The sequence below is a fragment of the Lupinus angustifolius genome, chromosome LG09, assembly GCF_001865875.1.
Source record: "Lupinus angustifolius cultivar Tanjil chromosome LG09, LupAngTanjil_v1.0, whole genome shotgun sequence".
NCBI lineage: Eukaryota > Viridiplantae > Streptophyta > Magnoliopsida > Fabales > Fabaceae > Lupinus > Lupinus angustifolius.
Genome location: NC_032017.1, coordinates 19,671,501 through 19,694,867, shown reverse-complemented (window position 1 = coordinate 19,694,867; position 23,367 = coordinate 19,671,501). Strand labels below are relative to the sequence as shown.

Sequence of the window (23,367 nt, the reverse complement as noted above, 5' to 3'; positions counted from 1 at the left end):
TTCAGGTTGAAGGAACATTTTCACTCATTTTATTTTTCCAATATCTTCTACTATTTATATAGCACAACAATAACTAACTTTGCCACTTGCTACAGTTAGACTAGTTTTACAAAAACCATAACTATATAGAGCAGTTTTCTTTGTTTTTCCTATTATGGAGTCTGTCATGGCTGAAACTAAGAATGCAAAAAAATTCCTTCAAAAACTGAACTGTACCAATGTTTTTGCATGACAATGTTTCTATTGGTCAACCAAGAATTCAAGATATAATTAAATCTTCAGAGAAGGAAATTTAGTTAACATTTGACAAAATAAAAGAACCCAAACAACTAGAACAGTAACAACCTTAGCCAAATTCTGGAGAGTGGAGCCAAATTCTGAAGCAAATGAAAAGATTAATATATTCATGACACCAAATTCCATTTTTCTACCTACTGCATATTTCAGGATGTCAAAGATTGAGAATATTCTTTATATATGGATACCCTATTAGGAAATCTGATAATTCAGAGCACAAGTTGATCCACATAGTGGAGCTAGTTACAAGATTATATCACTATACTATAAACATACATTAATTAATCTGAGATCATTAAATTTTCAGTTGAGCCATGTCAAACCAAATTTGTTCAAATGCTTTAACAATAAGATCATGATATTCACTTGAATTTAGGGTAAGATAGCAGGCAAGTAAGTCCTCCAAATCTTTCGATGCCCGGATATTGTTCTCCACAATCATCTCCACCATTGACTCCTTGAAATCACTCTGTGGATCAAATGAAGACTGAACAACAGCATATCCATCTGGGAAGCTTGTATTCCTTGAAGCTTTACTAGGACTATTGGATGACACACTCTTTCTTGCATAGGCTTGCATTTTTTTGCTTGCTAGTTTTGGAGAATTGACTCTAAGTTTTACGCCCGTAGAATTAGCAGACGACGTTCGAGCTATGTGACTGCCTTTTCGCCTTCTCTGAGTTCTACCGCTTTCTGCTTTCGTAAATTTGTTAGGGAGAGAATGATCCAGATGCAGCACATCAAACTCAGTAGCTTCAGAGTCCTTATTATCAAACTTCACTGGCTTTGTCAATATTGAAGCAAGGCCTAACTGTGAAATTGTACCAAACCCATCTAGCTTTTCAGAATTCCCACTGAAGCATTCATTTTTCATGTCAATGATAATGTCATTAGTAGAAGAACTAACTCTGCAGCTGCAATTTGAGTCTATTCCATTAAGCAAATCAGGAACAGAAAATCTATCACACTCAGACTCAGAATAAACATATTCATGGATATCAGATTCAGAAGAACTTTCAAAGGAAGATGCATCATAATCTGGAGACTGAATTTGATATGACTTAGTCCAACAATTTCTTGAATCACAGCTGGAACTGGCTTTGAAAGAAGACGACACGACCGGAGAAGGCTTGTAAATGGTTTTTCTCCTAGCCCTTCTCTTTGATGACCTTCTTGGTGAATCATTGAATGGTGCCAAATCATTGGTGTGAATAGGTGTGTTGTATAACTTACCACCTCTACTTGGTTCAGTTTGGACATAATATGAATACTTTGGGAGTGACCTTTGGGATGTTGTTGGTGAAGTTGATTTGTTCTTCATAACAGTAGAGCCATTTCTCTTCCTTGATTTACTCATATCTTTGAGCTTGTAAAACCAAGCATTTGGTATCATATCTGAAAGTTTAAACTTGTTTCCCATCAGAGATAGTTTCAGTGTGTCTCTATTCTGATACCTCAGATTTGTACAAATTCTTAGGAGCTGAAATGGAAGATGTATAAGGCCATAAAGCTTGGTTTATAACAGGAAAAAAATAAAGTTGATGGTCCACAAGAAAAGTTTCAGCATGAAAGCAAGGGGACCAAGTTTGTCCACAAAATGAGTTTTTCTCATCATTGCTAACAGCAAACATGCACAAAAACTATTACTGTTTATGCTACAACAACATTCTTAGTTTTCTATATTCATGCTCATCAAATTATTAATTTTTAGAAGATATTATAGGAAGATTTAGAATTATTCTTATGCAAAAGTAGATGCCCAAAAATAATTTTGGAAGCTTGAAATCTTCAGTACAAAAGGGTGATCTAGTTCTTTTGACTTCTCTATGCTTAGAATCCTAGGAAGACTTGGAATCACTGTGTGAATTTATAGGCAGTGGTGTAATATGGATGGGTTAGATGAATTTTGGATTAAATTATAATGAATGGGTTAAAAACATATTATAATTAAATTGTATTGCTTGGGCATCGTTATAATTAATTTGTCAACATAACAAATTTTGGATGATTCCTCTTCTAACACAATTCAACTCTAAAATGGCATCAAGCATTGGCTCAATAGGAGTATAGACCAGCATAGTTGATTCTATTATCTAAGATACATAGTATATTACCATGTAGATCACTTGTCATCAATAGTGTTCCATTTCATGTCCTTAACCAATCAAAATATTATTTTCTAGTTTTAAATTTTTAATTTATTCATGTGACAATATGTTATTGGCTCAAGATAGTGAGTGAGACATCGTTGAAGACAAGTCGATTAACATAAGGCTAAAGTTTGATGCATGCTAAAAGCATATTTGGACACAGGCATTAGATTGTGGGATTTGGAGTATCTAGAAGCATATCTTTGCAGTGTCTATAAGACATTAGTATGAATAAGATTACAATCTTATAAGGCTTAAACATTCTTATCTTTTTTTGTCTGGACTGCTCTTAGTACCAACAATTGAAGGATTGAAACTCATGATCTGGTTTTCCACGCTCTGTCTGACTCTATGCACTGTATTTATGTATCATGACCTCAGCAAACAATTCAGACCCATTATTTATAGGTAGTGGTGCTTATTCATTTATTCCTCAAATCTTGGCTTTTGGAATCATTGCATTTTTTGCCTTTTTTATCCAAAATCCCCCACATGTCTAGTGTTCTCATAACCATCTTTCAAAATGATATTAGATTCCTTTTTTTTATTTTTCCTTTTGTGGTTTTTATAATGAAATGAAGAGAATAATCTTCTTTTTTTTTGGTCGGAAGAGTTAAATTCAGCTTCTATTGGAATATTATTACTTGGGTCATGGGCTGTAACATGTCCTCTTTTAGACCCAATAAAAGTTTACAGTTTTAAGCCCATTACATCCAGAGATTCAGAAGCCCAGATATTGGGTAAGTAATCTATTATCAGAGAAGTTAAATAATAAAATTACTAACAATATAAAATTACAAAACACGTTTAATTTATGGATTTAATATTTATGCACTCTAAAGATTTTACCTCATATCTCGCTCATATGTTAACTATCACTCATAAAGAAAAATAATATAAATGAATGTTAGATGATATATTAATTGTCTAAAAAATTCTACAACAATGCATAAAAATTAAACTCTTAATTTATCATTATTATAATTGATTAATGACATACTAACTTCTACCAAATCTCACAGCCCATTAGGCAATTGGCTCATTTTCAATAAATTAAGATTTTGTTAAGCTCATCTAAGATTTTTATTCTGTTTACCATTTTATTATTTTGTAATGAAAGAGTAACTTTTTTAGTTAAATATAATCATTTCACTTGTCTCATATCTACCTTACTACCTAATTCTCTTTTGTATTATCAGCAACAAAAGGACAATAGTGAAGACAAAGCTGAAACTCCATTTAGTCACCAACTCCACTACCTCTAGTAATCTCACACCTAATTGATCCATCCCTTGGTATAAAAGCTAAACATTCCTAGTAAACTATACCAAATATATAATATATCATGTTATTTATACTTTTTTTTATCATACTTCTGTATTTATAATGTCCTACAAGTCATAAAATAATGCTACATTCTAAAACAAATATAATATGTGTGAAAGAATGATAATCTAGAATAAAATGCTTTGCAAAATCAAAGATAATTAATACAGGTAAAGACAACATTGTTTCTTAACGTGTAAACATTTATGGTATTATATTTGCTACTGCTACTCCACTTTCTATTATTCAAGACGTGAAACCCACATCCACTAACTTTAGAACTCTTCAACAAAATTCTAAAATAAGAGATAAAATGAAAGAGAGAAAAAAAACAGGTTATAAAAGGACCTAAAACCCTCTCAACACACACCAATATCTCTATAACTAACTAACATAAGAATCTCTTTCTATATACTCTTAGTTACAACAACCTTTGTTAAAGCATTCAACTTACTTCACCAACACTCCTCTTTCACTCATTATTAGAGATGAAATTAAAAGCATTCAGTGCCTTTGAATCCAAGCTTCTAAAGCCATGCAAAAAAATATTTTTATTCTTCGAACATAAACCCAAGAAACTTGACTTTATAAGAGTCCCTAAAATCCGTTCTAACAAGCCCAAGTCCAAAAAATCAATGTCTTCTTTCTTATCAGTTTTTCGTTCCACTAAGAAATGTAAAAACATGGACACGTTACAAGAACTTAGGAGCAATTCCAATGTTCTTGAAACTCCACTGTTGCCATCACCATGTACACCGGGTTATGAAAGGGAAGACTCAAACCGAGACGTGGAAGATGCATGCAGGAGTTTTGAGAAGTATTTGATGGAAATGATTGTGGAAGAAGGGAAAACAAAGGATTTGATGGATGTGGAAGAACTTCTATATTGCTGGAAGAATCTTAAGTGTCCTGTTTTCATTGATATAGTTTGTAGATTCTATGGAGAACTTTGCAGAGACTTGTTTTCTTCAGATAGTGAGGAACCTCATTATTCTACCTTCAATGTTTTGGCCTAAGGACCCAGTGTGTGAGAGTAGATAGATATTGAATTCATTCTTTTCGTTATTTTTTGTTGTTGTTAATTTTACTTTTCTGTGTTCCAATGAAATTAGATATGAGCATTAGACAAGGATTTGTTGTTCCAAACCATGTTTCGGACCAATAAAAATATGTATGTTAATTAAAAAATTAAATATTCATTATTTTATTTTCCATTTTTGCTTCAATATCATTGGTCCGAGACATAGGTTGTATAAGAGCTTTGATCCCAAACATTTTATGACAACTCATTTGAATTAAGCATTGTCAATTTTAAGGAAAAACTAACAAACTGTTCATAAGTCTCAACACTTATGGTTTTAGCATCTATTTACAGTTTTTAGAGAAATTTGAAAGGGAAAAAGAAAATAGGTTACTGATAGATATATCAGAACCATAATCAATAGGAAATATTACAAACATAAAGCTGGTGGATTGAAGTTGTAGCATAACCTAGTAGTTCATTGTTATCTTGACTAGTTAACAAACATGCTTCCTCTGTTCACATAAAACAGGGTTGCATTAGGATCTTTTGAGACCCCATTAAAACCCAAACCCATTTAGCCAATTTTGAAAATAATTCATAGAACTCAGTTTTTGGGTGCTTGTCACTCATTGTAAAGGTTCTGTGATCCAAATTGCCAAAGAAGGACTATTCCTTTTTTGGGATGAACAACAAGAAGATATTTTGCTTGATAAAATTTGGCAAAATCTGAATCAGGATTATTGATCAGTGCATCAATTGGATCATCAAACCTCATAAGTCATAACATCTCTCAAATCATAAAAAGTTAACACAATCTCATGAAATATTTTGCATGCAATGTAGGCCTCAAAAGCATACTTTTTGTCACACCTTTTGGAATAAACAGCAACATTCTCAAAATCATGAAGCTTCCATCAAACTAATTAACGGTTTTGCAAAATCATGAATGGACTTTGAAGCAGCCTTGAAGATATCCTAGAATCTAGTAACACTCAAAACACTTATGTTGGTTTATATGAGAATTTCATTGCCTGAAGAACTGTTTTGAGACTTGAGCTTCCCCAACAATGTTTCATTAGCCTCAACTTGCAGCATTGAACTTAGCTTTGTTGTATTGTTTCATCTTATATTTGTGCTTGAACTTGCAAAGCTTCTCAACCTCAGCAACAACAACAAAAATATCAACGATGGAGACTCATAAATTGATGAATCACACATCAATTTCAGCATTTTTTGTATGCGTTTGGATTAATTTGTTTTATGTTCATGATAACTTATAATTAATGAGAAACTTTTGAAGAAAAATATTATCATTTTATCAAAATTTAAACTTTATTAAAATGAACTTAATATCATAATGACAAATGAAAGTTGTTGGAACATGGTTCCTTGAAAACAATTAGTGAGAACTTTTGGGTGTGAAATCTAAAAAATTCCGAAGTCTTTCATAGAAAAGTTTTGAAAAAAACAAGTTTCAAGTCCCACATTAGAAAGATGAAGAATATAGAAAAAATTTCATGTTATAAATAGAGGCATTGAAAGAAATCTTTTTAGACTAGTTCATTGGAAGAAATCTTTTTAGACTACTTCATTGGAAGAAATCTTTTTTTTGAATAAAAAAATTAGAGGTGCATTTTGTTTTTGCCGGAATCCATCTACTGTGCAAAACAATAATTAAATTACTTTATCATTGCTCTATGTCTTGAAAGTTTTAGTCTGTTACAAATGAGCAATTTGAGTGTATGAACTTGATTTAAGCAAGCCATTTTATATAACAAATTATTGGGCACTATAGCTTTTTGATAAGATTAATTGGGCAATATATGGTTCTATTTTACTAGAGAGAGTATGAGTTAAAGAATCTGATTATACATATATGCAACAAGAGTCTATAGAAGAGTTACTAGCTAGTGGAGCTTTGACCTATTGCTTGAAATCATCAACATATAGGGTCCCTAAATTCCTGGTATGAACTTAGTCATATGGCATTGAATTAAGTTGAAATGCCTAATTAATGGCAATGGAAAAATGTTTTTCAAACCAATTTTTTTTGCAGGATTGTTACAGTGGTTAAGGATGTGTCAAAAATTGCTTAATATAGACCAACATGCTTTTAAAAAATAGTCGTTATACACACTATCTTTGGTTTTATGTGAGAATATGTGGGGAACATAGGAGTAAAGAAGAGGGGAGTATGGAGGAAAGAAAAAACTTAAGAAAATCTCAAAATACTATAATTTTTTCATTGTTTTGCACAAGAAAACACAAAATAGAATGAGAAGAGTTTTCTCATACTTCTTTCCTTATCCAAAGTTTATATGGGTTGGGTTTCATGGGCTCACCAAAGTTTATATAGTGTTTAGAGATGTATTTATATTATCTCTCAGGTGGATAACAAAATTTGAACTCATTGCCTTTTAGAGTCATCAATTAATTCTTTAACAACTAGATTAATCTTAATTGACTTCTTCTTATCATTTAGTTGGATTGAAAAGTTAGACAAAGTAGTAGTGTTTATATTTAAACACTAAGGCTTTTCTAAAAGTTTATACGTTTAAAATGGGAAGTTCAAATTTTACAAAACCTATAACACTATCAAATCGACCTATTTAATAGTATTAATATATTTTTTTATATCTATATGTAATTATAATATTATATATATAAAAAGCTTATTGTGTGATTTTTTTAAGCCTTAACTGATAATTGGCTTTTAAGTAGATTTGTAAGTCAAATCAAATCTTGAATTAGGTTAGATCAAGCCTTAGAATATGATAGAACTAATAGACTAGACTTGAAACTTAAGTTTGAAACATGTGTAAGATTTATTTATTTGAAGGTGTGACTATGCCATTTTATACCCATCCCTAATTTCAAACATGGGTAAGAAATTTTACATCATTAATTAATTTGGTTATCAAATCATTAAAATTGATACATTTTAATTAAATTTTGACACATCATTTACTTTGAATAACTATGATTTGTCATTTTTGGTGTGCAAATACAAAGCACAATAACAGACAATAAATTGAAAATTAGAAGATAGTTGAGACTTGAGACCAAAGAATAATAACCCCACCACAATTAAATGAAAATAAAACCAATAGAGACAGAAACCAATAGAAATCAATGGGTATTCTATGTCTTGGTTTGAATGAATCTCTAATCCGATTGTTTGTTTGAAATGTTATCTATAGTTGTAATCTTAGGTTTTGGTGTTTCTGATTTTTTTTGTAGTTCTTCTTGTGAGAAGGTTCTAGGCATTGGAGTTATTTTGTTCTTGTTGTATATATGTTCTTTTTTAATAAAATTTTCAGATAGAAATTGTTCTATACATCCATACTATTAATTTTCAAACAGCTCATATTATTTGAATTCACTAATATAGAATCAACTATTTGGATGTGTTGTGAACATTGATGGGATGATTAATAATTCCTAAGAGTGTATATACTTCATGGTTTAGATACAAAAACAAAATTTATTGCTTAAATAAGCTTGCTAAGATAGCAGTAAAATATATATGAATTATACCCATTTCCTACTACATGGTACAAATAAATAAATTCATAGCACATGATAGGGAAAAGTATCAGAGAAGGATGCGTCTGTCAAAATCAAACAAGTTGAGGGAAAAAGAAAGAAGAAGGAAAGTGTCAGCTTTATTCAAAGTTGAATAATTGAGAAAATGAAGACCTTAAGGACAGTTGCCTGCAAATTTCACCCTTCACATTTCCTATATCACTATCACAGTTCTAGCTTTGGTGGGGCTATGATCAATTTCAAGCTTGAAGAGTATGCAATTCAAGGCAAAGTGCAGGAGACAATGATATCTTGCTGTTAATAGCGGGCCTCAAAGAGAAACAGATAGAGGCAGAAGCATTCAAGGACCCTTGCATGGGAACAACAAGATGTGAACAATAAATGTTTCTAAGGTAGTGAATTTTTTCTATACATATATGTTCTTACTCTATGCTTAACTTCTTACTCATGCATGCAACAAAACTTGTTTCATTGATCACAAGTCTGTACTAGAGAATATATAAAACCTGCAGTATATCATTATTATGTTTTGTGTAGTGTGTGTTTAAAACTTAAAAGTAACCCTACTTGTTCATTTCATTCCATAACATGCGGGTCATGTTATGGATTTACCTTTTTTGGTTCCTTGTCTTCATTAGGTGGACCTAATTAAAGCAACCAACGACCTTGCTTACATTGTAATTATTCTAACATGAATATACTTTATGCTTATGTATATCTCTGAGACAAAAAGGTTATGTACTGATAGGGAAATGTTAATAATTGTCTTAAGGGTAATGTTCAATAAAGTTAAAAAATTGTGTAATTTTATGTTAGGAAATTATAGTTAAATATATGGAGAAGCATTGGACTTGGATTTTAAAGATTAACTTACTCAAAATGTATTCACTAAACACCATTCTTATGGCACAGGTTAACACAACCGTAAACAAATTTACAAAGTAAGTGCATTCTCAAACATCAATGTATGGTTCTAAATTATAGTCAACACAACTACAATCTCTCTTCAATTTTGAAACCAACATCCTACAGAAAAGCTAGTTATCCTTATCAATATTCATATTGATTGTTTCTAATAATAGCATGCATGTTTAAGCAATTGTCATCATCATCATGCACGGATACATGTATAGCTATTAGGCTATAGGTAGCCATCTATACATTTCTCACAGCCTAAGAGGCTAAGACCATAGTCATAACTCGAATCATTGATATTTATTTTCACTGACAGAAAGAACCTACATCTTTATTAGGCTAAATTAATATCAGTCTTGCTAAGTGCTAACTATTAGTGGTGTAAGACCACCAATTAAGTAAACAAGAAAATGCAAGTTTTTTTGCATAGATCATTGACACATTGCACATTAATTTTGTATGGCACAATCTGGAACATTGTGAAGATTATTAACTATCATGATCTTTAGGTAGAACTGGCCTTAAATATGGAATGTGATACATGAAAGTTATAGATAATTAATGATGCATGTTTTGTTAGTAGGAAGTGGAAACTATAGGGCCCTCACTTTGAATGCATGCTTTCAAATTAAATAGTATGAACGGAAGAGAATACTACTACATGTGATCTCTGAATAGCTGTGTAGTTTGTTGTAGTAAATAGTAAGCTGTAGGTAGACAAGGACCAAATAATATTTAGCATGACAACAAAGTCTACAAAGACATGATCTTGTAAGATTTATGGTCTTGTATGATTTTATCTTGCTGCAGCAATTGACCCCTCCATTCAGGTGTGGACAATTCCAATTATCAACCATGTCTTGAGGTACATAATTCCCCCAAACTCACATAATTATCTTATAATTAGAAAATTAAGAAGGATAAAATTTAACCAATTGTAGAAAATCATATCCAAAATGGATATCCCATGAAAATCATTCTTAAAGTTAGAAATTTGAGTCCAATTATTGGTACTATATATGCAGTTGAAGAGCCTAAAGCACAGATCAATTAAATTGCATAAATATGGACATAGCCATAGATAATATCCCCTTGTCCAAGCAACCACCATTTTTTCTAAAATAATATATGTCCATATCTTGTTGCATTTGGAATCTGAGTTAATTGATGGACTTTTTAAACAGCCACTTTGACCAATACCCATGACATTCCTTTATCTTTTTTTCAAGTGGGAGAAAATGTACTCTCCCATGCTACTTCATGTGCTATAGTATCAGATTGATCAAAAGCTTATAATTTAATAAGCTGCTAATTAAATTTTATTTTGTTTTAATAAAAAATACAAATATTCAAATTGCACACAACATTCCATGATGTGACCCAATATTGCAGTTGATGATTACTGCAACCATAATTGCAGCATAATTATATAACTGCATCAGGTCACAATACAAATGTATTATACTATATTTTTGTATTATACTATATCAAATTCAATTTTTCTAATCACAGGGCTCAAACAACTCTTTCACACATATAGGAGCAAAAGTGTGTGGAGCAGATTTCTCCATTGTGAATTTGGTCAGAGATAAGAGATAAACGAGTTGAGTATTTCAGTCCTCGGTTTCTTAACAACCACCCATCATCCTCACACGTGCATGGGCAGAGGCTACTCTTACTGGTTCACTTTCTCAAATAACATACATAGATATGCCTAAATATCTCCTTACTATTAAATATATGTTTTTAATACATTTTATATATCTCCTAACTTGTATTTAGAGACAAGAAAACCCTCTAAAATGGGACCTATAAATAGTATCATAATTGAGTAGGTTAAATCTCTAATAGTAAGTTTACCAAAAACATTGATCTTACCATTAATATTTATACATTGTTATAGTGTAAAATTTATATATAGTTACTTTTTATTTTTTGAAGAGTTAATAATAATAAAATATGAATAATTACAATTTTTTTTTCTCTTATCTCAATTGACTTAGATAATAACTTGAATAATGATATTTTATTATTACCTTAATCAACTATGATAAGAATTTGGTAGCTTTTATGTTATGTAAACATCCATAATAGGTTGGTTTACTGATATAGACTTTAAGTATTGCATAAGGTTAAAATTAAAAAAGTTTGAGATTGTAATGATACTTGTTAAAAAGAGAATCTTATATTTATAAGGTGATTAATTTATTACTCATGTTGTAAGGGAAACCCTAGATTAATACAATATATATGCGTGGTAAACACCTAGACAAAAATTAACTTCTCTATACCTCCTGTATAAATTGTAGAGAGGAAGGGAGACTTTAGAAATTTTATCAAGCTCTGAATATTTATACATGGATTTGAAACTTTATAAGACAAAATAATAAGACAATGTAATTGGGATATTGATCATATGCAATGCTATATAAATATGAATAAATGCTCAAATATCATAGCTTACATGAGAATATATATGTTCTTTCATGCTTTGTATTATTTTATGTGTTAAAATCTTGCTATTGGTTAGAACACTAAAATTCTAATTAAAAAAGTTACTATATTCTTTAACCAATTACACATCTTTGACATTTGATGAAGTGATATAAAATATAAAAAATTCATTTTTTTTCCATTCATATTTGCATCCAGCATGATGGTGCATTGCATTTTCAACGTCTTTTCCTTTTTTGCATTCCCAAAATGTCCTGGTGGAAGAACCGAAATATTGTACTTATGTGAATTATTAAATAAATAATGAATTCTTTAATACAAGTACCAAAATATTCCAAATCTTTCAAACTGCATATTCGAAAGTATCTTTCTTAATATAAGTGATTATTTAATATATAGGTTTTAATAAGTAATAATCTCTATCAAATAAATACTTTCATAATTTCTATATATTCCAATAAAACATTTCACTTTCCCTCATAATGAATGGAAGGATAATTTTAAAATGTTAATATACTTTCTGATAATTCGAAAATTACAATTATTTTTCACATTTTTTTGAATATGTGTATATACCTTGATAAATAGCGAAGGAAAAGGTATAAATAGTTTCAGCTTTGAGGAAATTACATTAATCCCCCGAGTCCCCAACAATAGAACCATGCAAGTACAATGTTGAGCGCATAAAAACAAACACTTCACATAATTTGTGTCCTTTTGATTAGTGACTATCATTCATCCAAGTGCTAAACTATTACGCCACTAATTTATAGATACCTTGAACTTTAGTGTAAATTATGAAACTTACTATTAATAAAATGACAGTAGAAAAGAACATGAGAAGATGCAGTTAAAAATAGAGGGTGGTGAAAACCTTAAAAGTTTATCATGAAAGTTTCTCTTTTTCTTTGAGAACAAAAATATAAACAAAAGGGAAAAAAGCAGAGGATAACAGAGCAGGGAAGGAAGAGAAAGAGAGAAAGAGAGAGAGAAGAAAGAATTAAGGGTTGTTTTAGTTTTCTGGGTTTGGGAATCATTGTAAGACAGAGAAGAAAAGCTGTAAGAGAATCCGAGTCCTAAACATGGTAAAACATATGAAGTAGTGATTTGCGTAGATTCACTTTTATCTTTTCTTTTTTTTTGAACTTCCCCAAAGCACTGTGCAATACACCTTCTCTGCAACAACACAAACCTCTCATCACATAATAAGCCGTACAATTCCATCACCTTTTTCCTTCTTTATCCACTAGCTACATCTTTATTCTCACACTACTACTGAGAGGGAAAGAAAGAAAGTAGTGAGAGAGTTGAAAATGTCTATAATAAAGGTGTGTTTTTTATAATTATATCCTATTTCAGACAAATATGCCAAAGTGTTAGGTATTTGTTTAGCTTATTATTTGCATGTTACGTACAATCTTTGCTTATTGTAAACCCTATTATTGGTTTATAGCTTGACACACTATCCTTCATAGGGTCACAGTTTGAGAAAACGTGTTTGTGTGTCAGTCATATATTTTCAACTACCCAAGTGGTGCTTAGCTTGCTCCTCTATCTTGAAGGGAATTGTACATTTTTCTTGTTTCATGGAGAGGAAAAGAAACACCAATAGGCTCATAAACAAAACTCACCTTTGTCTGAGTGTTTCCTTCTTCATTTTCTTGCTCTCAATTTTCACATTCATCTTCACCAGCTCCATTACTACATGTCTAGGTATGTAATGTAATTATTCTAAAGCATTATTAATTCTTCCTCTACCATTTCCACTATAAATTATGTGTTCAGTTTTCTAATTATTCTTTAACCTATGTTACTATTTAAAAAGATAAATTCATTATACATCATCTTCATCTAATTCATACCCTTTTGTACCTTCTTCAATGCAGATACTAGCAACTGTCCCATGTTTACCAAAGCTGACAAAGATTTTCAGGTATCTATTCTTTTGTCCATTCAGTACACATGCTTTCTAATTTCTACTTTTCTTTGACCTTGGCTTTTACATGCACCATCTAATTGAAAATTACCGCATTATTTTATAATTAAGTTACTCCACTTATCCTAAAAAGAAAATCAGTTAAAATGTAATTATTTGCTTTGATTCAATAAACAATTCAAATAATTACAATTCTCATTAAGTAGAGTGTTCAAAATCTCTCACCTCACATTGATAGAAGAAAGTGAAATATGAGGCAACAGATATGTGTGGAGACCACCGTGATGAGGCAACACACGTGGGTGGTGGCACCATGTGCCTCCCTTCTGGCTCCACCGCTACTCACTATTCTTCAATTATAGTCTCATATAAGCTGGCGCATTAAACCACCGGCACAGGTTAGAATTGGGCACATAAATTTGCTTGTCTTGTTGCTTAGCATAACACCACTGTTTGTTATCTTGCGCTTACTGAACCTACCATGCTTTCCTGCGCTATTTTCACAACAAAGCTAGGTATTATAGTTCTTCTATTATAGCTGAATCATGTTCTCCCATCATGGCCTCTCTTTTCCTATACGCTTTGTCTTAGGAGTATCACATTGAGTAGAATAGCAAATTCAATATGATACTTAAGCTATGAGGCTCTCCACCCTAATAGACTAGTCTTTTGGGTTGAATATGTTTAAGTCCTAACACTTGGTGTTTTGAAAGTTGTGTGCCGGAAAGGGCTACGCTGGATTAAGTTACATTACCGGAATACCGATAGGTCATTGTCGATAGAGTGAAAACCGTCAATGTCTCACATTGAGTATAATAGCAAACTCAATGAAGTTCTTCCACCTAATAGACTAATCTTTTATGTTGGTCTCATCTCATATGCTTAAGTGTGTTGTTCACTCATTGTACTGTGTTTTGCACACATTATCATAATAAAATTCACAACCATGCTACACAGTACACACTAGACAAAGATATATGATTCTGTTGTTATTTATAAAGAGTTTAACATTACTTGATGTTTTTGTTTTCTCATTATTTAAAATTGACTCTTGTTAGATTATATATATATTTATCATCTTAAGAAAGGATTGATTATTAGATAATTATGATTTTGGATCAGGAAGTAGAGGAGAAAATTGGAGAAGGAATGTTATCTGAAGGGAAAGGTGGTGAGATTGAGATAGGTTGGGCAAGGAGGTTACTAGTGGGTGGGCCAGGGTCATTTCCGCCACGGTGCACCTCCAAATGCGGCAATTGTACACCGTGCAAGCCAGTTCATGTGCCCGTTCCGCCAGGGACGCCGGTGATCGCCGAGTACTACCCGGAGGCATGGAGATGCAAGTGTGGCAATAAGTATTACATGCCATGAATTAATATATTTTCTCTATATAATAATTAATATGCTGTATTTTTCACTCTAATATCTAGTTCATTTTAGTAACTATAGAGAAAAAGACTACTCAGTTATTTTAGCTTTAGCTTATGGTAGATATATTGGATATGAGAAAGAAAAAAGAAGAAGGCGCAACGGTTGATTTCACGTTAAATATATATCTTCACACTGAAAAAGTTAGTAGTAGTTAAATTATGTTTATTAAATTGCTAGTGTGTTTTTTTTATCAGCAGTGAATTTTATTAAAGAAAAATTGATAGTGTTATTTAAACATCTAAAATGTTATAATCTTTCTTCCAATAAATTAAATTATTTATATATCTTACCATTTTTTATATTTATATGTATATAAAAATTCTTCTAAAAATCAAATGACAATTAAAAGTTTGGTTGTGAAAATAATATTTTTATTGTTATTAATTATCACCAAGGTGTTTGGCTTAACCTTTTCCCTGTACCCATTTCCTATATTTTTTGAATTTTTTAAATCATTAATGAGACATATATGTGAAGACAAGTTCATTCAACAGTACATGACCATTTGTCGTACCTTACATTATAACTTACAAACAGCTGCCTTTTAAATATGTTTTTACCATTAATGTCTATATTATCACCGGTGCTATTAAACCTAATGGTATGGTGATACAGTATTGTTATTTTGGTAATTTTCTTCTCATTTATTTATGTATATGTTGTTTTTGTTTACTACTATATCAATTGCTTTATATGTCTGGAAAAGCTTTAATTTTTTATATTTTAGATTTATGGATAACATAATAGATGATTGATAATATTTTATCTATTTTTGCCTTTTTGAACAATCTTAACTTTTCATGTTTGGGTAATTATATCATGGGATACTAAAAGAAAAAATAAAACTTATGCAATATAATAAACATTTGTGGCTATTTTTCTCTAATTTACCATTTTCACTTACATTACATTAAAATTATAAATCAACTGCACTTAAAATTGTCATTAAATAATACTTTAAGACACCGTGTATGATTTGAATCTTCTTGTTTACAAATTTATATATAAGTGATAACCAATAATAATAATATGTTATTAGTAATAGTAAGTAATATATGCTATAATAGAGTAGATTTAAAAAAAAATACGGTACTATAAAAAATTAGTATTGAAAATAAAATTGAGATATGTTACAAAAAATGAACTCCTTTTTTTTATTTCTTGCTCAAACATGCTAAATAAATAAGAGAAAATAATTATGAGATCTCAAAATATACTTTTAACGGGTCCTAAGTATAATACATTTTTAATGAGGAAATTTGATTTCAATTTTATTTTTTATTTAACATTATTATCATTTTGATTCTACAAAATTAATAATTTCAATGAAAATATAAAATAAATAAAAAATGACTTAATTCTCTATCGCTATATTTTAAATCTAAGTGATGAAAATTAATAATTTGTTATTCAAAATAGTAGATAAAGAGTATGGCGATAATAGAATATATATGATATTATTTAGGATATTAAATAAGTAGTATTATTCAAAAATCAAATTAAGATTTGTTAAACAAGTAAGATGAAACTTTTAATTCATTATAAAAAATGAACAATTTTATAATTCCTTCTCAAACTATTTTTTTAGAATTTGAACCAATTGGATTTTTATAATATGAAAGATGTTAACTAAGCTTTAATAAAATAGTTTTGGAATTTCAAAAATATACTTTTGATTTTCTCAAAGTATAATACAATTTCCGAATAGAAAAATTGATAAGAATTTGATTTTTTTAATTTTAAATTACTTCTATTTTGATTTCCTTAAATTAAATTTTAAAATAAAAACAAAAATAAACCAATAATGATTGGAATAATTTTTGAAACATCCTTCATCTCTATAATTTTATATCGAATTGGTAAAAAACAATAATATGATATTTATAATAATAAATAAATTAAGCTATAGAAAAGTTGAGTTGATATTTTCTTAAGCGTATTATATTAATCGAAGTATTTCAAATAAAATTTGATATTTTTTAAATCGGTAATGAACAATTTCCTTTATTGTTCATTAAACTTTTTTTGGAACTTAAGCTCAATTTCAATCGAAGATATTTTAAAAATATCAAATATGCTAAATAAGCTTTAAAAGAAATATTTCTAGAGTATTAAACTATAACGTGGATGCTTCAAAAGTATTTTTCATTTCCATTGATATCATTTTTATTTTTTATTTATAAATACAACTATTTTTATTTCTGAAAATTAATATTTATAACGAAGAAAGAAAATAAAAAAAGACGATTTTAGTAAATAAGAAATCATCCTCATCTCAATAATTTTATTACTATTCGTCAAGGATAAAAAAACATTAATAATTTTTAGTATTAAATAAAGTAGATGATAAAAGAGTGATGCTATAGTTTCTTAAGGTTATTATATAAATGATCAATTTGGAAATTCATAGTTTCGTAAGGCTATTGTTTGGAACTTAAAACCGATGGAGTTTTGAAAATGACAAATATGCTTAATAAACTTAAAATTTTTGAAGTCTCAAAATATACGTTTGATACTTTTAAAATATAATATCATTTTCAATGCGGAAACTTGATAAAACAATTAATTTAAAGTTATTACTTTTTTTTTTTGCTTCCCGACAATTATTTTCAAGATGCAAAAAGAAAATAAGCAATGATTATTTGAATCTTCATCTCTATAAATTTAAAGTAAATGAAGTTGACAATATAAGAGTAGGGTTAATAGTTTTTTAAGTATATTTAATTAGTAATATACTTAAGAATATTACAGTACATAAGAATAATTTTATATTGGAGTGTGAAAGAATTAGTAATAATTAATAATACAATAGAGTTGATATTTTTGGAGAATATTATATAAAGATGACAAAATCATAAAAATCCACAAGCTAGGGATTATTTGTATAGAGAGATTCTTGAACATACTTGGGACAAGGGCTATATATATGGAGATAATATATATAAAGATAAGCGCATAAATTTTCTTTATACCCCATTTAAGTTATATTAGTTACATTTAATTACAGTCATTCACTTTTTTAGATCTACAGACCAAAATGAATGAGTGCAACAAGTGATGAGAGAGAAAAAGATAAATCTTAAATAATTTTTAAGTTTCACGCATTTGATCCATTGGAGTTAAGAGAATGAATGATTAAGATTGAATGTAACTTAAATTAGGTGTAAACATATCTCTCCTGTATATATAAGTTTGATAGTGGCGTGAGACAAAGTGCAGCTATACTTACTAATGCTCTTGAATACAAAATGTAGGAACAACCGTAAGAACAATTTGATACAAGACTGATCAATTGGAATAAGATTGGACAATCTTGTTTCTGCATAGAACATAGAGAAAGTATGATGCAGAGGATCCAAGTTGAGAAATATGTTCCTATGTTTAAATAGGTGTAGACCTATTTTATATAATAGTTAATAAAAATTATAGCATTGTTTGGGCACCAAAAATGTCTGGTAGTAGTCTAGTAGACAATTGTTGATTAACTTTTTCGGGTCTAAAATTCATTGAGGTAGATTTATCCCTATTAATAAAAAATTTCCATGATAATAGAAGTTGAAACTCTAACAAAATGCTCATAACATGAGTAAGTAATTCCGGTTTAAATCCTAAAATTGATAGAACTAGATTGAACTGCAAAATATGATTTGATTCGATTTTGCAGTTCAAATTAGTATTTTTTATAAGAAATCATTTATGTTTGGTTCGGTTCATGATTTTAGAAATTTAGGAATTACTGAAATTGAACTGAATCAAACCACATATTAAAGAAGTAAATACTAGAAATGATTTTGTATTATTGTTTAAATTCTTCAACCAACTTTGTGGCTTAAATTAACAATTTTGTGTGAATTTTAGTGTTATATATGTTACTAAATTTTTATTATTTTAGTATTATATATGTTATTAATTACTAAATTGTTTTTCTTAATGTCTTGAGGATTTGGAATTTATATATATATGATAATTCGATTTTTTTTCCTTCATAAATTACATAATTGTTATATATGTTACTAATAAACAATTATGAGTTTCAATTTTTTTAGTAGTCTATATGATTCATACTTTTTTATAATAATAATAATAATAGTAACGTTTTTTCTTTATTGTAATATATTTTGAACTTTCAATGCAAGATTTTAATATAAAAAAACCGTGGAATCAAACCATTCAAGAGCGGTTCGATTCGATTCTTATAGTTAAATTTACAATTAATTGAGTTGAATCGAACCATGTGTTTATGTTCGTTTCAGTCATTAGAATGCACCAAAAACCGAACCGAACTAGACTTTTACCCTTACCAGTAGTAAAAGGAGAGTTTTTATTTGGAAATAATGTGGACGTAATGTAGTATTTAATAAAATAAAGAATGAGAAGGGATATTAATTATGTGGTGCCAAAGATCTATAAACATTATGGTTGGCTCATAGAGACCGTAATAGAAAGTATTTTCCACATGAAAACATGAGAAAGGAAGGAGAGGAACAACATAGAGAAGATCAAAATATGATAATGGACGCATTTCATGCCGTTAGCTAGTCTTTATTCATGTGTCAAATTGTTTTGCACCTTTGCGGTTATTTCAAGTATAAACCATTAAAATATGAAATGGGTACTAAGCCAGTAATGCTTATTGGGATTGGCTAACATATGTTTTCGGAATTGCCATTTGGGAGTGGGTAACATCATTGTTCACTCTCCTCTCTATGAGGGGCAAAACTAAGAGTGATAAATCTATACCTTATTAATAAGTTAATAAGTTTACAAGTACTTTCTTATAAGTTAGATGATTAATAAAAGAATTTAACAAAAAGATATCACATTACTCATCTATTAAAGCTTTATTATGTTTTATTATTGACACTTTAAGTTATGAGTGTAATATTTATATGCTGACGATGTAAAGATTTTGTAGATAGTTAGTGCATTATTCATTGTTCATTTGAATTACTTTTTTTGTTTGAAAAGTCAATAATGATTGGAAATGTATGGTGAATGATACAGTGAAAGTGTAAAAAACTCTTATGTTGTTGGTTGTATACATATTTTTCTCTTTGTAAGCTTTATATTGTTTAGGATGGAAATGAAGGAGTGATGCCAAAATTATCTATTGGGAATTTGGGATCAAGTTCTTTATTTCAACTTGCTATAGTAGGAACACTTTAAACGTAACTTATACTTTACCTTCTTTCTTATTTTAGTAAACTTATATTTTTTTTCATTATTATATTGTAAGTGAAAATTTGATATGAAATATTGAAATTTATAACACGCAACATATCTCTCGAGAACAGATTGAAGCTCAGATAATTGTTCACATTTTTATATAAAAAATAAAACTGTGACAAAAAATATGAGAAGTAAAAAAGTCTGAAAATAATGCAGTGGTTAAATTAAAAAAATGTTAAATTAAATAAAAGAGATCTGACAAGACACGTGCTTCGTGAGGGAGCAGCACGTGGCCAACTTCGTCTTCATTAACTGCAGTTTTGGTGTCATCATATGGCTATGTTTTTGCTTTGCCTGTGTTGATGTTGCCCTTCAGATATGGACGGTTGATGAAGAATATGTTTATATTCAATAAAATATAATACCAAAAAGATGTTGATTTAACTATGTAAGGCTGTGTTAGATTTTTAGGATGATCAAATGTTCAAGAATTCGATTTTTTTGAAGCATGACCGATACTTTTTGGGAGGGACAACTACACACCCAAAAAAGAATTAGTTCCTTATATAAAGAGAGAGGTTGGAAGAACAAAAAAAAATGAAATCCTTTAATAACATAATGCAAACAAACACCTAGCCTTATATGTAGTATATAAATCCAGATTCTTAATATTCATTAAAAATATGATGAAAAAGTTTATTCATTTGTTTACAGAATTTTTAAAGCAAAACTCATTCCAAATCTCTTTCGCTTATATGTACCCCCATACGCAAAATACATAATTAAAGAGTCACAAGGTTTTAATTATATATTAATTGGTTAGTATACCATTAAGCAAAGTTGTGAGACGTGCTTCCTTTTATCACGAATTTATTTCCAAGAAAAACTTTCTAAACACTATGAATCTTACAGCTAGTTACTAATTTTGAATGTTGACACAAGTGATCTATGGTAAAACAAGATATATACCAATTCATCTATAACAACCCTTTCAAACATTAGACACAAATTCACAATTTAGAAAACTATATACACTCTCTATCTTATCGAAACAGAATACACAATGAAGTTCCTCATACATCGTTTTGCTCAGTTAGATAGTTAATAATTCAGAATCGATATGATGGATTTATAACTGGTTTAGAGTTTCTATGTAGTAGTTTATAAGGAGTGAACTAATTGACATAACAAAAAATATATTAATTCAATTAAAGGAAATGTATCATTTTCTATGAACATTTTATTAAAACCATGAAGATAATGAAATCAAACAAATAATTTGAATGAGAGATGAAAACTAAAAACACACAAAAGAATTAAATTTTTATTGATAGAAGTAAAATTTAGACATCTATTAAATGGGTGAGATCTTCTCCAATATCAAAGAGCCTAGTATTAGAATGTTAGATTTCAAAATAAATTATATGGTTTATAATTTTTTAATTTAAAATCTACATCAATAAAATATTTTCAGGTACATATTACTATCTTTATCTAGTATTACACCCTAGAATAAAGGAGATGATTTATGATATTAGATATTAGCAAATTATTATAAAACAATAAAGTAGGAAGGATTGATGATTGATTTGTGTCCCAAAGATTAAATAAATGTTATCATTCTAGCTTTGGTTTGAATCTTGCATTCCACTTCATCCTTGTTAGTTCCTTACATGTTCACTCGACACAATAAATAAAGAAAATATGACTTAATCCTTGGAACTATAAACCTAGGAGCAATTAATTTAAGAGTTTATTACTATTTTCTTTAGGAAAATTAACAACCATTAGTTAATCACCCACACACGGGTATGTAGCTGGCTTCCTTTTTCTTAACTTCAACCAATCACATACCCTACTAGATGTGGAAGCCAATTTAAATATAATATCCTTAAGGTACCTACTACCAAATTCCCAACATAAAAAATGTATACACTCATAATATACGAATTTTATATATTATTATTATATCATTTATTATTTATTTTTATCATTAAGTTTTCAAAAAGTAACATAATATATAAATCATTATACTAATAATATATAAATATTATACTTAATTCTCAATCCCATGTTAAAAATTCCCAAATCAGTGCTTGAAAAGTCTTAATAACTACTCCTTCCCTGCACCAAAACCCTTTGAACATGTCTCATACATTTTCCTATCTTCTACATATATATACATAATTAAGTCCATAACACCATAACATAACATAAATACAAAATTTCAACCTGCCATAGCTTCTTATCTAAGCAATTTAATGATGTCAAAGCCTTCAAACTTTCCCCAAAGGCCTTTTCCCATCATTGTACAAAGGCAAAGGAGCAAGAACATGATGTGCCTTGAAGAACATTTAACTAGACAATTGTCCAATATCTCAAATGAAGGGTACCATGGAGGTGAATCAGCATCAGTTCCATTTGTTTGGGAATCTGAACCAGGTACTCCTAAGGTTAGAGTCAACGAAAATTTTATGCCTCCTCTTACCCCTCCACCATCTTATCAACAAAAGGGTACAACCAAAAAAACTATAACCAAGGCCAAGATTAAGAACTCACCAAAAGCTACTAGTCTTTTTCAAACTATATTCCCAAAGCGTGGGACAAAAAAAACATCTCATGAGGCTCCTGTTTTATCGTATTCATCGTTCTCTTCATCTTCGTCATCATCCACACCGCGCCGACTATCATATTCGGTGCCCTCTTCTCCTATGACATACTCGAGGAAGGGTGAAGAAGAAGATCTATATGATGTGCCTCGTTCGAGTTTGTGCTTTGGCAATGCTGGATCGCGAGGGTTCTATTCATCCATGTTCAAGAAGGTCCTGCTTGGAGATTTTATGTGATGTATATGCAGAAATTGCTTTTAATTATTCTATGGTTCTTGTTATTTAGTAATAAACGCTGATAGTTGGAAAGATTGTATGTGCCCAAATTGATTCTCAAAGTAATCAATTGTGCATAAGTCATTAAGATTGAACTAGTGACAAGAGATTTGAATAGTTTATATGGGGTTATAGGTTTAACATTTTCATCAAATGTAACCAAATGCATCGTATATTTAATTTGTAACAAGGTTACCTTTGAACTACAATTGATCCCTTCTCCTCATGTCCCCA

At 29.7% G+C, this 23,367-nt stretch overlaps 4 protein-coding genes and 1 pseudogene across 5 annotated transcripts; 3 read left to right on the top strand and 2 right to left on the bottom strand.

Annotated features, from left to right (window-relative positions):
- On the bottom strand, positions 413 to 1,944 carry LOC109356069 (transcription repressor OFP2-like). The gene has a single exon (XM_019599401.1). It carries the CDS (start codon positions 1,715 to 1,717, stop codon positions 593 to 595), a length of 1,125 nt encoding a protein of 374 aa, XP_019454946.1. The 5' UTR covers positions 1,718 to 1,944; the 3' UTR covers positions 413 to 592.
- Positions 4,217 to 4,841, top strand: LOC109356396 (transcription repressor OFP17). 2 transcript variants are annotated; one of them, XM_019599723.1, is made up of 2 exons: positions 4,217 to 4,520; positions 4,551 to 4,841. In XM_019599723.1, exons 1-2 carry the CDS (start codon positions 4,262 to 4,264, stop codon positions 4,787 to 4,789), a joined length of 498 nt encoding a protein of 165 aa, XP_019455268.1. In that variant the 5' UTR covers positions 4,217 to 4,261; the 3' UTR covers positions 4,790 to 4,841. The 2 variants fall into 2 exon arrangements, with proteins under 2 accessions (XP_019455268.1, XP_019455267.1); XM_019599722.1 differs by having other exon boundaries at positions 4,217 to 4,841.
- Positions 5,288 to 10,829, bottom strand: LOC109356335 (annotated as a pseudogene).
- LOC109356034 (EPIDERMAL PATTERNING FACTOR-like protein 3) lies at positions 12,643 to 15,112 on the top strand. The gene is made up of 3 exons (XM_019599362.1): positions 12,643 to 13,425; positions 13,599 to 13,645; positions 14,771 to 15,112. The coding sequence occupies exons 1-3, from the start codon at positions 13,299 to 13,301 to the stop codon at positions 15,017 to 15,019; spliced, it is 423 nt and encodes a 140-aa protein (XP_019454907.1). The 5' UTR covers positions 12,643 to 13,298; the 3' UTR covers positions 15,020 to 15,112.
- Positions 22,327 to 23,367, top strand: LOC109356012. Its single transcript, XM_019599330.1, has one exon. The coding sequence runs from the start codon at positions 22,510 to 22,512 to the stop codon at positions 23,092 to 23,094; it is 585 nt and encodes a 194-aa protein (XP_019454875.1). The 5' UTR covers positions 22,327 to 22,509; the 3' UTR covers positions 23,095 to 23,367.

Bases quoted from the DNA above. Each gene is read 5' to 3' on its own strand.
- LOC109356034 (XM_019599362.1), top strand. From the start codon at position 13,299: ATGGAGAGGAAAAGAAACACCAATAGGCTCATAAACAAAACTCACCTT. The intron at 13,426-13,598 runs GTATGTAATGTA...TCTTCAATGCAG, and splicing joins CTCCATTACTACATGTCTAG to ATACTAGCAACTGTCCCATG. The intron at 13,646-14,770 runs GTATCTATTCTT...ATTTTGGATCAG, and splicing joins AAGCTGACAAAGATTTTCAG to GAAGTAGAGGAGAAAATTGG.
- LOC109356396 (XM_019599722.1), top strand. From the start codon at position 4,262: ATGAAATTAAAAGCATTCAGTGCCTTTGAATCCAAGCTTCTAAAGCCA.
- LOC109356069 (XM_019599401.1), bottom strand. From the start codon at position 1,717: ATGGGAAACAAGTTTAAACTTTCAGATATGATACCAAATGCTTGGTTT.
- LOC109356012 (XM_019599330.1), top strand. From the start codon at position 22,510: ATGATGTCAAAGCCTTCAAACTTTCCCCAAAGGCCTTTTCCCATCATT.